General features: G+C 47.9%; 2 protein-coding genes, 1 long non-coding RNA gene and 3 other non-coding genes across 7 annotated transcripts in view; 4 read left to right on the top strand and 2 right to left on the bottom strand.

The window, feature by feature from the left end:
- The first annotated feature begins 4,314 nt into the window (after window positions 1-4,314).
- LOC102302418 (early growth response protein 1) lies at window positions 4,315-6,599 on the top strand. Its single transcript, XM_005947723.2, has 2 exons — window positions 4,315-4,896; window positions 5,216-6,599. The coding sequence occupies exons 1-2, from the start codon at window positions 4,731-4,733 to the stop codon at window positions 6,370-6,372; spliced, it is 1,323 nt and encodes a 440-aa protein (XP_005947785.1). The 5' UTR covers window positions 4,315-4,730; the 3' UTR covers window positions 6,373-6,599.
- Window positions 6,600-8,428: 1,829 nt separating this feature from the next.
- LOC121812278 overlaps window positions 8,429-14,857 on the top strand; it is a 15,657-nt gene continuing 9,228 nt past the window's right edge. The window contains exon 1 of the long non-coding RNA XR_006052968.1: window positions 8,429-9,831. This is a non-coding gene — a long non-coding RNA (uncharacterized LOC121812278). The remainder of the gene's footprint in view (window positions 9,832-14,857) is intronic.
- Window positions 8,796-8,868, top strand: trnav-cac. Its single transcript has one exon. It is a non-coding gene; the product is annotated as a tRNA-Val (tRNA).
- trnav-aac lies at window positions 9,175-9,247 on the bottom strand. Its single transcript has one exon. It is a non-coding gene; the product is annotated as a tRNA-Val (tRNA).
- trnav-cac lies at window positions 9,360-9,432 on the top strand. Its single transcript has one exon. It is a non-coding gene; the product is annotated as a tRNA-Val (tRNA).
- timd4 (T cell immunoglobulin and mucin domain containing 4) lies at window positions 11,574-14,149 on the bottom strand. 2 transcript variants are annotated; one of them, XM_005947720.3, is made up of 8 exons: window positions 14,051-14,149; window positions 13,510-13,688; window positions 13,174-13,336; window positions 12,992-13,108; window positions 12,836-12,915; window positions 12,287-12,398; window positions 12,177-12,210; window positions 11,574-11,973 (listed from the first exon to the last, which is right to left on the bottom strand). In XM_005947720.3, the coding sequence occupies exons 1-8, from the start codon at window positions 14,112-14,114 to the stop codon at window positions 11,889-11,891; spliced, it is 834 nt and encodes a 277-aa protein (XP_005947782.1). In that variant the 5' UTR covers window positions 14,115-14,149; the 3' UTR covers window positions 11,574-11,888. The 2 variants fall into 2 exon arrangements, with proteins under 2 accessions (XP_005947782.1, XP_005947783.1); XM_005947721.3 differs by having other exon boundaries at window positions 13,004-13,108.

The following is a 14,857-nucleotide window of genomic DNA, read 5'->3' as shown; positions in this document are numbered from 1 at the left end:
GGCATCTCCTATACAAACATACAAACTTTTGTTGGCAAGATTTGCTTTTCTAAGCAACCTAAAGACAACAATAAATCGATTAGAGCTTTATTTCAGAGTACCATAGCCACGCTACCATGTGTCATTTTTTTCCTGATGGTATCATGTGGAACGAAGTTTGGAGACTCCCTAATCAGTTTTTAATTACCAACAAAATTAAGGATATTTCTTATAAATGAATACACAGAATTTATCCTTCTAAAGATGATCTTCAAAGCAAATTCAGATTAGACATTGATACGAGCTGCAGCTTTTGTAAAACCAAGGAATCTACTGCACATCTTTTTGGTTTTGTAACCTTGTGCAAGATTTCTGGCAGAGTTTATGTGTTTTTATCTCAGAAAATGTATTTAAAGGATTTGTACTATTCTGCACAAAAACCAAAAACAATCCAACTTTGATAACAGATATATGATTAACTTGTTACTTTTAATGGCTAAATTTCATATTCACAATCCACATGTTTAGGAAGACCTCCCTCTTTTTATGTATTCTCCTTTGAACTTGTAGAGTATCTTAACTCAGTTAAGAACTCCACTAACCCAAAGCTATAAAACGATTGGTGTTTGTGAAAAAATCAAGATCTTTCAGTCACTTTGTTCTTTGGCTTGATCAGTTTCCCCCTAACATATTTATATTGTTGTTTCTGAATACTGTTCTTGTACTTGTTTATCTATGCATACATGCATTTTGTAAGTACAACACCATTATTGTGGTACTGTTTAAATCCATTTTGTATTGTACTGATGTTTAAATAAAGGTTTGAGGAAAAAAAAGAAGGAGGACATCAGGAAATAAAGTCTCTGCTAGTGTTCACCCCCACGACGTGTCCTCTTGCATGTCCGTCACCATCGTCACTGATGTAAAGTGGTTTAATGTTACTTTTCTTTTCCTGAAAGCCACGACCGTCTCCTTGGTCGTGGTTGTGTTGAGGACGGGGGCGACTGTAGCCCATTTTGGAGGTGCTTCAGCCCCAAAGTGAATCAAAGCACCCCCACAGATTTCTTACTTTTTTTGACAATATTTGCTGTTTGTGTGACACACTACTGAAAAAATAAAAAGCATACAGTACTTGGTTGAGACGTAACATTTTAGCAACAAAAGTATAGAAACCCCCCTCCCAAAGTGGTTTGTTCCAGCTCTCCCCTGCTCTGGCTCTAGCCTCTGTCTGCCAGAGCGATGGTGGCTGAGACGCAGCGGAGCAGAGGTGGGAGTGTCTGGCTTAAAACAGGACATGTTAGCTGCATTTAACCTTCAGTTACTCTTTATATAGTTGGTAGGAAAAACATTACACCAGGTAACCTGCAGTGTGGGAAACGTGTTTCCTGACGATGTTTGCTGCCCTACAATCCGTCCTGCTCTGTAAAATCAGCCACATCTGACCGTCCTGTTGCTCCCACTGAAATGTTTACAGCCTGTTTAAAATCTAAAACTTATAATTGTCCGTAGCTGCTGCTGTTACCACTGTCCTGTTTGAAATGGATGCTAACTGACTGGATGCCCATTAACCTTAGAACACCTGGTGTGTGTGTGTGTGTGTGTGTGTACAGATGGGCAGGTTCATAATGGATATGAGGAAGTTTTTTCAAAAAAAGGAGCCACATCAGGTAAAAGTGTAAAATCAAATGATCCATTAATCAAGAATAATGTTGGATCAGTGTTTCAATGTTTATCTTTTATTAGATGTTTGTGTGGTTTGGTTATTTGCCTTTTGGTTGAAAGTACACTGAGAGGACTTTTTATTAATGATCTTAATAGTATTTTTTTCATATTAATGTAATTTATCATCTAATTGAATCTATTTGTGTTCGATTGTCAGTCCAAAGAGGGAACGTGAGGAGAAAGTACGAGGTCAGGAAGAAGCAGGTAAGCAAACAGGCAGCAGTGACAGGCAGAAACTGTGAAAAACCTGATTTTACTCACAGTCTGGAAGTTGTGTCCTCCCTGTATTAAAGCTGCTGTACAGAATCTGCTAAACAAACTGGGCTGAAACATTTTGACCCTCTTTAACAACATTCCAACATAACATTATCATTGATCGGGGAGATTAAAATTAATGATATATTTTTATGTGGTTCAGCCACAACTCTACTAAAACCTCAGCCAGTAACAGGTCAGCTAACGTTTGGACCGTCCAGCACACTATCAGAAAGAGCCAAACAGCCCTGGTGGAGTGAGGAGCTGTAAAGAGAAGCAGATGCTCTGTTTCTACAAATGTTTAAGCTTGTTTCAAAGATTCTGTACTGCAGCTTTAAATGTTTTCCAAAAGCACACACACACTTATCAGTGTTTCTCACACTTGTTACAGTGTGGACCACCTGAGAAAATGTCAAGCTGTCCCAAGCACCACCATGAAAGCATGAAAGTCATAAAAGATTTTTTCATGCATGGTATTCATTCTACCACAGGCAAAGCTGCCTCCATTTTTACATATTTTTTAAAATATTTGTAATAATTTCTTCTGTTTCGGGAGTGTTTTTTATGTATCTGTATTATATTACACACACACATTAAAAGTGAATCTCTGTCCAAAAAATGCACTCAGTTTACTTCTTACTCACTGTGAGCATCATTCATTATTCTCCCAGTAATTAAGGTTAGCATATGTATTTTTATTCCAATCCATTCTTCTTTTGCAGCATTTAAATAACCTTTATCAGATTTGATGGTTTTGTTACAGACTTTTCAAAAAAGTGTTTTGCTTTTCTTTCACAAATGTGGGATTAAATTGTGTTAAAATGTACAAAACAGTGATGTCATGTTTTGTGACGAGGACCCAGGCACAGAGAGACTTGATGAATTTAAGAATCTTATGATTTAATAAAGAAATTTGCAGACTTGCACAGAGATGGTAAAATTATGATGACTGATAGTGGAGACAAAGACAACAGACGATGAGGACAGGGAGGAGCAGGGGTTTAAATGCACCGAGGTGACATTCAGAGACAACTCGGGACAACATTTAAGGATGCAGGGACTGACAGAGACGGGTTTATCTTGCCTGGCTGGGCAGCTCTCTGGGTGCTCAGCACCCCCAAAGCTCTGATCCTAGAATCGCCCCCGGTTAAGGAGCAGGTTGCTGTCCCTGCACCACGCCTTCAGCCGCTCCACCTCGTCCCTGTCGGCAGACTCGTCCCCCACCCCACACAGGTGTGCTCGCCACTCAGCCCTGGGGAGAGCAGTGCTAACAGAACTGCTAACATAGGCTGTGTAACTGAGGTGGTGACTCTACCTGTGCACCCACCTGTTTATTCCTGCTCCTCCTCTCTCAGCCTGTGTGCTGTCATTAAAGCTTAAATGTAACAGTGAGGCAAAGCTTACAGACCAATCAGAGGCTGCTGCTGCACAGGTAACATCCCTTAGACCTCACCTGGATGTGGAGCTGTGAATGTGACCGGACATCTTTCACAGACTGGAACAACGATGGTCAGGTGACCCGATGGCGCTCGCTGACGTTTCATTACTTTCAGGTTGAGTGAGTTTAAACCTGCAGCAGCAACACCGGCCGTTTATTAAAGACAGACCTGCTCCTGGAGAAGCCACGCCTCCCTGTGAACACTCTGTGACATCATCAACACCCATCCTTGACACCTGAGTTCATCCTCACCTGTGCCAGCTGTTCTGTACTGATGGGCAAAGTTAAGTGGCAAACCGTCATACCTACTTAAACTTGTTCTGGAATTACTCTGTGACAGCAGGAATGTGCATGAACTACTTACGGTAGGACGGTTTGTTCTCCTGCCACGCTCCTCTTAGAAGTCTCAGATGTGGAGATGTTTTTTCTACTGTGACTCTAATGACTGCCGGTGTGCCTTTGGGCCTCAGCAGGTGAGGGCTGTGGTTGTTTTTACTGAACGTTTTATTGTGTTTGTACAAAAATAAATGTAAGCTCGGAGACCGGAACTGCTTCGGACACAGCTCAGGTGTGTGCTGGAGCCCTGCTGGCGGCCAGCGGAACTGCAGCTGCTGCGTTTCCCTGTACGGAGCTGTTCCTAATGTTCTGTCCATTCCTCGTACATAGAGCGCTGTTGTCGCACGTGCCGGTTTGTTTTCACGCTGTTCCCGGCCGTGCACGCGGGTGAGAGCGGCTCGGGGCCGCGCTCACAGGAAACCACCCAAATAAGGCAGGAGGAAGTGATGACGCGGCTGGAAGCGCTCCACGTGACCTCAAGCCTTCAAACACAGCGCGGAGCCGTGACGTGTCTCCGGGGTTTCCGGCCATGGCGTCTGGCCGTGCGCCGCGTTTCGGGCTCGGTCCGGCGGGTACGCGGCCAGGCCGAGCCCCGGACCGGACGGAACCGTGGGCGCTCCTGAAAGCGCGGGACAAGGAGCGCCGGGACCGCGGACGGCCGCGGGAGCACGCGCCCCGTTCGGACCAAATATGGGCTTCCGACCCGCCATATTTGGGAATCTACGTCACGCAGGAGTCTTTATAAAGGCGGGAATCCTCCGAGAGGACCTGACAGCACCGAGTTCAGGCTGTGCGCTCGCGACAGCCAGAAACAAACAGCTGATGTTGTTTACATCCTCTGATGACGCAGCGGCCTCACCTGCGCCGGTGACCCTCCGGTAGAGTCTCACCTCCAGCGTTGGCGTCCCGCGAGCGGCAGCTTCCGCCCGGACAGAGCGCCTCTCCGCGGGGCTCAGCAGCGAAGGAGCTCCGGGAGCCGAGGAGCTCCCCCCACAGGGACATGGCGGCCACAAGGGCTCTGCTGCCGGAGCCGCTACCTGGTCTACCGCCGCCGCTGTCCCCACTGGACGGATACCCGAAGCTGGAGGAGTTGCAGATGCTGCTGCTGGCCGCCTCCGGGGCCGAGGGAGCCGGGCAGCTGAGCGGAGAATCCGGAGAGTACGGAGGTGAGGAGCCGGTCACCCGTTTATCTGTGTCGCACGCGTGCGCGCGCATGCTGCAGCTCGCATTACCGACTGCAAAGTTGCACGAGAGTGTTTTATTGTGATTTAAATGTTTGTCAGTAAAGCTGAGCTCGTGCTCACCTGTGGCTCACACCTGCAGCTGGGAGAGCCACAGGTGAGCTTTCCCTGCACCATGGCAGAGCTCATGGACCAATCGGGCCACCGTACGGAGGTCAAAGGGTGCTTCCTAATGAACCAATAAATAAGACTCCCAGGTGTGCTGTGACGTGTTCTCACCTGTGCGCCTCCTTCTTCCCCTCAGATTCCCTCTCGGACCTCCCAGACCTACAGAGCCTCCTCCCACTGACGCCCCGCCTGCCCTCGCTGGCGTACAGCGGCCGCTTCTCCTTTGAGCCGTCTGTGTCGACCTGTGGCAGCAATAATCTGTGGGCGGAGTCTCTCCTAAGCCTGTTGGTCGGCGTGGCGGCTCCGCCCACTGCCTCCAGCCTTCCTGTCTCTTCACCGTCAGTGACATCATCATCGCCATCCCATTCGACCATCAGTTCCATCCAGGTGACCTGCGGCTCCGCTGAAATCACCTCGGTCTTCTCGGCGATACCGACCTACACCTCAGCCGGCGCCGAGCCACTCCTCCCGGCCACAGACTGTCAGCCAGCCCCTCTGGCCTTCTCGCCGCAGCAGGGTCCGCCTCCCGCCTACACCGCCGCTGCTGCGTCCCGTCTCGGCCTGCAGCCGTCCTCGCTGGTGACGATGTTGCCAGACTACCTTCTGCCGCAGCAGTTGGATGCCGAGCCGGGCGTAAACGTGGATCAGAAGCCGCCCCCACTCACGCCACTCTCCACCATCAAAGCCTTCTCCTCGCAGATCCAGATCCAGCCTCCTGGCCCCGCCTACAACGCGCAGCTCACCAAATCTGGCAGACCCAGGAAGTTTGCCACTGGCCGCCAGTGCAAAACGCCGCCTCACGAGCGGCCATACGCCTGCCCCGCTGAAGGCTGCGACCGCCGCTTCTCCCGGTCCGACGAGGTGACGCGCCACGTGCGCGTGCACACGGGTCAGAAGCCATTCCAGTGCCGCATCTGCATGCGCAGCTTCAGCCGCAGCGACCACCTGACCACGCACATCCGCACTCACACCGGCGAGAAGCCGTTTGCTTGCGCTGAGTGCGGACGTAAGTTCGCCCGCAGCGATGAGCGCAAGAGGCACGCCAAGATCCACCAGAGGCAGCGCGAGCGCAAAAACAACAGTAGCTCTGCCTCCACCGCCACCATCACCACACCCCCCACATACTCCTCCCCCGCACACAGCTCCTCCCCCTGCTTCACCTCCTCCTCCTCCTCGTTGTCACACATCTACAGCTCCTCGCCGTCCCCCCACCTCTACTCCCCCTCCTGCTCCTCACCGATGGCGAGCCCCCAGGCGGAGCTGCCCTCCCCCCACAGCTCCAGCATGTGTTGACCTTTGACCTCAGACTGACAGCATCGGACTGCAGAAATGTTTACCGTGCGGGGTCAAAGGTCGCCTCGTGGTGTAAATATGAATCCCGTAGTTTGTACATATTGTTTACACGCATGTTGGTGAACATGTGTTCACGTGCTCCGCCTACTGAGTAGGCCTGTATGTTTACATTTTCTACTCCACCTGTTTCCTCTCAAAGAGCTTCAACAATAAAAGTCTGAACCCTGCTGGTGCTTTTAATTTGTAGGATGTGTGTGTGTGTGTGTGTGTGTGTGTGTGTGTGTGTGTGTGTGTGTGTGTGTGTCACATCAGCTGATGGAGGTCACGTGACATGAGACAAAAGTCAGAAACCCTCAGCTACGTGTGGCGTAAACGTTTCTGAGGCAAAACCTGCTGTCACTGTTCGAGGGATTCTCACTCAGGTTTGTAGCGCCTGTCAGTCTGAGTGGATCCGACAAAGGTCAGAGTTCAAAGGTTGAATCAGAAGCTTAAACAGTGACAGCTTCACTGAACGCTGCCATTAAATCCTCCCTGTGTGTGTGTGTGACCGCAGCACCCTGCAGGAAAATCCCGGTGCTGCTGAAAGCCAAAAATGGCGCTTCCTGCTGCTGCAGCGGACATCCTGACGCCCATATAAGGAACTTTCTGCTGTTTGTGATGTAACAGCAAGGACTGGGATAGCAGGTCAGACCGGAGTGAGAGTGTGTGTGTGTGTGTGTGTGTGTGTGAGTGAAAGTATCTGCACTGCAGACACATGAAGTTCAGAGTCCTGCTTTCACTTTCATCTGCAGGAGTAAAAGTAAATCATGTTGTTTGGATGTTTATGTGCATGTCCTTAGTGCTAATTATTTAGCTGTTAGCTGTAAAGTAAGCTAGTACGTAACAAACTGATACAGGATAAGGCAGGGGAAAGTTAGAAATGTATAATGGTGGCAACATAACATATATTATAGCACAAATACTGACATATTTCTGTAATTAAAAGAGAGAACTGTAATATCAGCTTACAGTGAAACATGGATGCAAATATCCCAAGTGATGGGACGAATCCCGTGGTCCCTCTAACAGAGAGATAAGGAACCACTGCTCCACCCGTGAAGATGGAGAGCAGAGAAGGAGGTCTAACACGGTGACACAGAAAATATGTTTCCCAAAGAACACACTCGGCCAGAAACGAGGCAAGTCCACAAACCAAACACAACCCGAGCTTTCTACATCATGAAGGAAAAGTCGACACTGAATTCAATTCGATTTTATTTTATTTGCACAGCGCCAAAGCACAACAACAGTCGCCACAAGGCGATATAAACAATATAAACTGTTGTTTATATTGTTTATATTGTACGGTAGCTCCTACAATAATACATACAGAGAAAAGCCCAACAATCATATGACCCCCTATGAACACGCACTTTGGTGACAGTGGGAAGGAAAAACTCCCTTTTAACAGGAAGAAACCTGGAGGGGCGGGGCCATCTGCTGCGACCAGTTGGGGATGAGAGAAGGAAGACAGGATACAGACATGCTGTGGAAGAGAGACAGAGGTTAATAACAGATATGATTCAATGCAGAGAGGTCTGTTAAACATAGTGAGTGAGAAAGGTGACTGGAAAGGAAAAACCACATGCATCATGGGAATCCCCGGCAGCCTACGTCTATTGCAGCATAACTAAGGGAGGATTCAGGGTCACCTGGTCCAGCCCTAACTATATGCTTTAGCAAAAAGGAAAGTTTGAAGCCTGATCTTGAAAGTAGAGATAGTGTCTGTCTCCTGAATCCAAACTGGAAGCTGGTTCCACAGAAGAGGGGCCTGAAAACTGAAGGCTCTGCCTCCCATTCTACTTTTAAATACTCTAGGAACAACAAGTAGGCCTGCAGAGCGAGAGCGAAGTGCTCTAATAGGGTGATATGGTACTACAAGGTCATTAAGATAAGATGGGGCCTGATTATTTAAGACCTTGTATGTGAGGAGCAGGATTTTGAATTCTGGATTTAACAGGAAGCCAAAACAGGAGAAATCTGCTCTCTTTCTAGTCCCTGTCAGGACTCTTGCTGCAGCATTTTGGATCAGCTGAAGGCTTTTCAGGGAGTTTTTAGGACTTCCTGATAATAATGAATTACAGTACACAGAATCCTCCATGCAGTCCTCGTGAGCTTGTGGGCTTATGAGGCCTGCGCTCCTGCAGTGCCACACATCTGTCACGACAGTGATTCTGATGGGCACAAACAGTTCAGCTGATGAAGATGTTTAATGTTGGTGCAGGGATTCCAGCCTCTGGTTTCGCTGTGATCTTTGTGTGTGAGTCAGTCCCTGTGCACACGCAGAGCAGCTGTACTACAATCATATTTCGTAAAGCAGCTCCAAGCTGCAGACAGGCATGTGCCCGGGTTCCTCTATGCACACCGTGAGCAGCCTTGCAGAGGTTTCCGTAGTGTAGTGGTTATCACGTTCGCCTCACACGCGAAAGGTCCCCGGTTCGAAACCGGGCGGAAACAGGCGTTTGCTTTTATTCATACACACGTTTCGTATCATTAACTGGTCCGCGTGGACCAGCCTCGTGAGTAGTTGTTTAACGTTTACTGACTCACGTAAACGGAAGTGAAAGCAGCAGTAAGAAACACCAGTGGCGATAGGTTCCCTGGAACATGTGACACGTCTGTCCCACTGAAACGTTTTGGGTTGATTGCGCGTGCACACTTTGATTGCGCGTGCCTCGTTCAAACTACGCACACGGCTAACGGCTCTGCTGTTAGCTAGCATTTCTTCTTCTACAAGATAGGAAAAGAAAAAGAAGTCATTACTGTTTCCGCCCGGTTTCGAACCGGGGACCTTTCGCGTGTTAGGCGAACGTGATAACCACTACACTACGGAAACCTGCTCACAGTGATGTGTAAACACAGTTATGTTAATGCAACCCTCATCAGGTCACAGATAACGGGCCACGGCCCAGCCTATCGGTGTCTGTGTGCGACCAGGAAGCTGCACAGTTTCCGTAGTGTAGTGGTTATCACGTTCGCCTCACACGCGAAAGGTCCCCGGTTCGAAACCGGGCGGAAACAGCTGTTTTGTTTCGCCGTGCTGTTATAATCGATAATGGCATCATTTCCACAGTCCAATAATCTTCTGCCTTTCCTTCTCCAGGCGTAAATGTCCGCCTGAGTGTGAATATGAAACACTTTAAACACACACAGGTGTATGACGTGCTCTGAGTGCTGCAGTAGAGTAGAGAGACCAGTCATCGTTCTCCAGAAGACACAGTCCAGGACGTACTCTCCCTGCACCTCCTCCTGCAGCCTGAGGCTCCGCTCCCTCACAGGTGCACACGTGTCTTTAATCGATCGAGCTTCAACAGGAGGGATCGGAGCGCTCCCTGGGTATGACTGTCAACTATGAAAACTCCTTCATCAAATGGATCTGCCAAAATCGTAAACACTATTCATCTGGTCAGGACACCATTTGTAAGTCTGAATCTCCCATTTAGCAAAACTCTAAACACACAACACATTTAGCAGTGCGATGCACACAGGCTACAGAAGTGAAACACAACTAACACACTGTTTGCATCATACTACCACTCAACATTGAAAACACATGCGCACTGATGACGGATTGAGACACTTTATTTTCCTCTCTGGTTTTTATAGCTTCTTTAAATCCTTTGATTTCAGTGGCATTAGAATTTGAAACTTGGGTGAGAGGTAGGGTGTAGGTGTTTGTAGAGTATTTGGCTGAGTGTCCAGGAGAATCACACCTGCCATCTCCACAGACAACAACTTCTTCCTGTGATTTCATGGCTTTTAGCTCACTACTTTTGCTCTTTTATCCACATTTTCTCAATAACAGGAAACACAAATCTCTTTCTCAATGACGTGTATGTGTCTTCACTTAGGTTCAAGTTACTACAAAATTTAGCAAAATGAATGCCACTAAAAAACTGATGCTGTTAAAAGCAGGTTTCCTTGTCCTTTGGTGCCACTCAAAGTAGGCTGAGACTGCCATCTGTACTGAGCTCCAGAGTCAACTGTGATCCTTCATTTTGAAGCTCTTTGATTTCTTCTTGTACAATCGGGGAGCCACACTTCATACACCGCTTGTGTAATTGTTTTAACTGTGGCTCATAAACTAGAAGAAGTCTTGTGTTTGTATGTGCGGTATTTGAAGTCTGAGACTCGAGAGCTGGAGGTCAAAGGAGCTTGCAAAGAAAAGCGTCTGGACTTCTTTAAGTTGCTTGAAGACGTTTCACCTCTCATCCGAGAAGCTTCTTCAGTTCACTGGTTCAATAGATTCATCAAATGACAAGAACAAATCCTGGGAGTTCCCATCATCCACGTCTACTTGTTTGTCCAGTTCAGTCTCCTGTCTGCTTGTGTAGGTGTGGTCCGCTGAGACTGGAAAGTGCACGTCAGACTGCTGCTGTGCCGCTACGTCTGACTTACTTATCTCAGTCTGGGTTGATGCATCTGTTTTACTTGAAGAACACGGAACACTTACGAGTACTGTAGTAGCTTCAACTGCTTCATTGCTTGTCTCCTCCATAACTGACGTGGTGTCTGATTGGTTGTCATCATCCACGAACATGTTAGCTACTGTAGAAGCGGGTTGTTGTTGTTAGTTGCAATTTACAATGTAATTTTAAATAATCAATGGATATTACCCAGCTGCAGAAATGCTTAAAAAGAGGTTTGGGTTAGAGGTGGAGCCGTGTGTGTGTGTGTGTGTGTGTGTGTGTGTGTGTGTGTATTATCAACATGAAAACAACACACACACGTTTAATGTTGCCAACATAACTCTGTCAGAAACCCACTCAGCTGATTTACACACACGGAGTATTGAAAGCTGCCGTTCATTCATGATTAACACAGCAACAAACTGTTTAACTAAACATGAATCCAGCTGTCATAAACCTTCAAAACACAGCTGCGTATTTATGCTGCAGGTTTACTCAGGTAACCTTACTTACCTGTGGTTAATGAGCACTCAGCGCTGAGGTCTGACTTCTTCTCTGGAGGTGGAAAGTTTTAAAAATGCCGAAACAGCGCCGGGAGACCACAGTGGCCAATAATATGTTACATCTGTAGTGAATGAATGGGAGACGGTTTAGTGCAGTGATTCCCCGACGGGGAGGCCGTAACTTTTTCGCTTTAACCCACGTTTTTGTTAGAGGTTGGGACACCCAGATTATTGTTTTTTTTATAAAAAAAAGAATAGCTAAGAACTGAGACAGAACTTTTATTTGGCTCTCAGACTTCCACACATACAGCTTTATTATTGAGATCACAGATGGAGGCCACTGAGATTTAACCACAACATCTCACATTCATCAGCCTCTGTATTTTTTCTGTCACAAATGTAAAGAGAAAGTAGAACAGACATGAACAACGAGCAGAGATAACGCAGGAACCAAAAATCATTAAACACGCTCTCAGTGCTGAGCTCATCACAGTGTTTCTAATAACAGTGTAAACAGAAACGTCACCAGCGTCCTCCCTGCACGAATGCCGCTCCGGTTCCTCTGTTAGTCCAGAGTGTAGATGTTCTCCTGCACCGGCCTCCTCATGCGGATCTCGTAGATGATGTGAGGAGGTTCTTCAGAGGAGAAGCTGCAGAGTTACAAACAGCCGAGTTACTGCCAGAGCGAGCCTCAGCACTGCAGTAATAACTCTGATTCATGTTGTGGAGGTGGTCTGTGTTTCTTTCTGCGTGCTTTGTTTCAGGTGTGAGAGTAAGCTGGCTGGCTGTGATTAGCTGTCGCTGTGTGACATCAGCGTGTTAGCGTGCTGTTTGCTTCCTGTGCTGAACTCACCAGCCGGGCTTTAAGGCTCGTCTGTAGATTCCACCTGCAGCAGAAAACAAAAAATGAACCTCATCTTTGTGTCTGTGTGCAAACGTGCTGCAGAGACATGGAGGACGTACGTCTGAAGGCCAGGAAGAGGAACACTGCGGCGAGGACCATCAACACGCTGACGGAGAGAGAGAGGACGGGAACGTTGATCTGAAGGGAGAGGGAGGGCAGAGCGTCCTCCACCTGCAGGTGGAGAGGATTCATCAGACTGCAGCACGGACAGTTTCGCTTGGAGCTGGCTAACAAAGGTCCGAGGCTGAAACGGTTAATTTAGGACATGAACTCTTAAAGTGGCTGTAGCTCAGGCAGCAGAGCAGGCAGCCACTAACCAGAAGGTCGGTGAGGTTTCATCCATTCATGCTGCTGAGCTGGGATCTGCTGATGACCCAGTTTGTTCCCAGCGGTAACTGTGGGACGGACGTCCTCACCCTGACTCTCAACACTGTGGTGTACGCACGAGCTCCTGGTGTTTGTTTGCTCCAACGTGCTCCGCTTTGGTCTCACCTGTTTGCCCTGTTTCCAGCCTCCATGCTAAGCTAAGCTATGAGCTAGTGGCTGTACAATCCCGAACACGTCGTGGCCTAAGATGGCAGGTAATGGCGAGGGTGGTGCTTACTCACAGTGAGGGTGTCAGCGTGCAGCAGGGTGGAGTTTCTCCTCAGAAGGTCCAGCTGAGACGACAGCAGAGTTTTCCAGTTGGCTAAACGAGACAGAGACCAGAGACCTGGAGTGGACGTCTATCACAGAGAAGAGTTAACAGAGACAGTTCACCTCACCTGTCGTCACACCTGTGGAGGTCGGTGACTCCGTCACTCGTTCAGTCGTGAGCTCCGTCGTTGTGCTCGCTGTTGTTGTTGGAGGAGGAGAGCTGGGGACGAGCGCCGAGACCGGAGCTGAGAGGGACAAACATTGAATCACCAAACTCTGGAGAACCTCAGAAATAAAACCAGTCGCTCACCTTTGACCACTCTCAGGTTCATGATCATCTTCTGGTCGTTGAAGAGCCCGTTGATGTCCACCCTGCAGCAGTACGGCCCGCTGTCTGTCCGCCTCACGTTCAGGATGTCCAGGTCCATCTGCCCGTCCATGATGTCCCCCGTCAGCTGGTAGCGGTCCTCCACCTGCAGCCAGGACCAGGGTTATACAACCAGGGGGAGGAGCATGAATTCAACAGAAGAATAAACAGGGAGGAGCTTACAGGAGCGCCAGGTAACCCCAGATAATCAAGTTCTCAACGTTATGCCTGACCTCTGTGACTCTGTGATGTAATCTGACCTCTGTGATGTAATCACACCTGTGTGACGGCGCCGTTCTCGTCGGTCTGCACCAGGATGTTGCTGCACCAGAAGGTCCCGCAGCCGCGACCCCAGCAGACCCGGCTGAGCCCGAAACGCTGCACGGAGTACTGGCAGGACAGAGAGGCCACGCCCCCTTCCATTACTTTAAAAGAGGAAACGGACGAAAACCGTCCACCTGCAGCACAAACACACAAACATGACGTTTGCACATGTAAACACACGAGATGCTGTGATGTGACATAAGACCAAGAAGAGCGAAGGATCGAATAAAAAAAGCGGGATTCAGGAAACACGCAGTACTGACTTCCTGTAGCTGACCGGCGCTCTGTGCTGGGTAAACTTTGAATCCTTCATAGAAGAGAAACAGTCGACCAGCAGGAGACGACCACGAGAACAGACGAGCTCACACAGACAAAGAGACAGGAAGCCACGAAGCGTCATTCACGCCATACAAACAGACCTGACCGCCGCTGTCACACCCACGAGTCAGGACCTGTGCTGTGATGTCACGCTGATGTCAGAGTGTGTGCTTCTCACCTGACAGGAGGACGAGGAGGGCGATGAAGGATCGGGGCGTTGGAGGAGAGACAGCAGCCATCATGCGAGTGTGTGTGTGAGTGTGTGTGAGGGACGACTGTCCGGCCACACTGAACAGTGTGTCTCTGTGATGGAGGTTGGGGGGAGGTCACGGGGGCGGAGCTACACACACAGCCTGTTTGTGTGTCTGCGAGTGTGAACGGCTGCAGTGTTTACGTGTGTATCATCAGTGCTGCAGAGTAACCAGTCTGGGAAATGTACTACAGTACTGAGTTCACAGTACAGTTGTAATGAAGTACAGTTGTGTACAGTTGTGTACAGTACAGTTGTAATGAAGTACAGTTGTAATGAAGTACAGTTGTGGTAAAGTACAGTTGTGTATAGGGCTGCTCGATTATGGCAAAAATGATAATCACGATTATTTTCACTGAAATTGAGATCTCGATTATTCGATGATATTTATTTAACCCTTTAAGACCTATTATAGAACCAAGTCCACCAGAGCTTATATATATATATATATATTTTTTTTTTTTACATGCTTTAGTGCCATTTGTGGGAGCATTTCAAGTTGCTATACAACTGTTATAGCCCATATTTTAATAATATGTATGCATTAAGTCCATAGTAATTACATAAATTGCAAAAAAGTGCAATAAACTACAAAAAAAATTGAAAATTGCTTTTGTTTTGTTTACATATATTTCTACTTGGAGAAGTTTAAGAGGTTTATCCCTCAAAACTTTAAATACAATAAAGTTGCAAAAAATAGTTTCCCACCACAGGAAATTTATTTTGAGTGTCTTC

The sequence above is a fragment of the Haplochromis burtoni genome, unplaced genomic scaffold (assembly GCF_018398535.1).
Source record: "Haplochromis burtoni strain Fernald_Lab_line unplaced genomic scaffold, NCSU_Asbu1 Contig_505, whole genome shotgun sequence".
In the NCBI taxonomy this organism is placed as follows: domain Eukaryota; kingdom Metazoa; phylum Chordata; class Actinopteri; order Cichliformes; family Cichlidae; genus Haplochromis; species Haplochromis burtoni.
The sequence above is the reverse complement of the archived record's forward strand: the minus strand, read 5'-3'. Positions and strand labels throughout refer to the sequence as shown.

Excerpts from the sequence above, each read along its gene's own strand:
- LOC102302418 (XM_005947723.2), top strand. The coding sequence starts at position 4,731 with ATGGCGGCCACAAGGGCTCTGCTGCCGGAGCCGCTACCTGGTCTACCG. Across the intron at positions 4,897-5,215 it reads AGAATCCGGAGAGTACGGAG|ATTCCCTCTCGGACCTCCCA; the intron begins GTGAGGAGCCGG and ends TCTTCCCCTCAG.
- timd4 (XM_005947720.3), bottom strand. The coding sequence starts at position 14,114 with ATGATGGCTGCTGTCTCTCCTCCAACGCCCCGATCCTTCATCGCCCTC. Across the intron at positions 13,689-14,050 it reads CCTCCTCGTCCTCCTGTCAG|GTGGACGGTTTTCGTCCGTT; the intron begins GTGAGAAGCACA and ends TTTGTGCTGCAG. Across the intron at positions 12,211-12,286 it reads CCTCTTCCTGGCCTTCAGAC|GTGGAATCTACAGACGAGCC; the intron begins GTACGTCCTCCA and ends TTTCTGCTGCAG.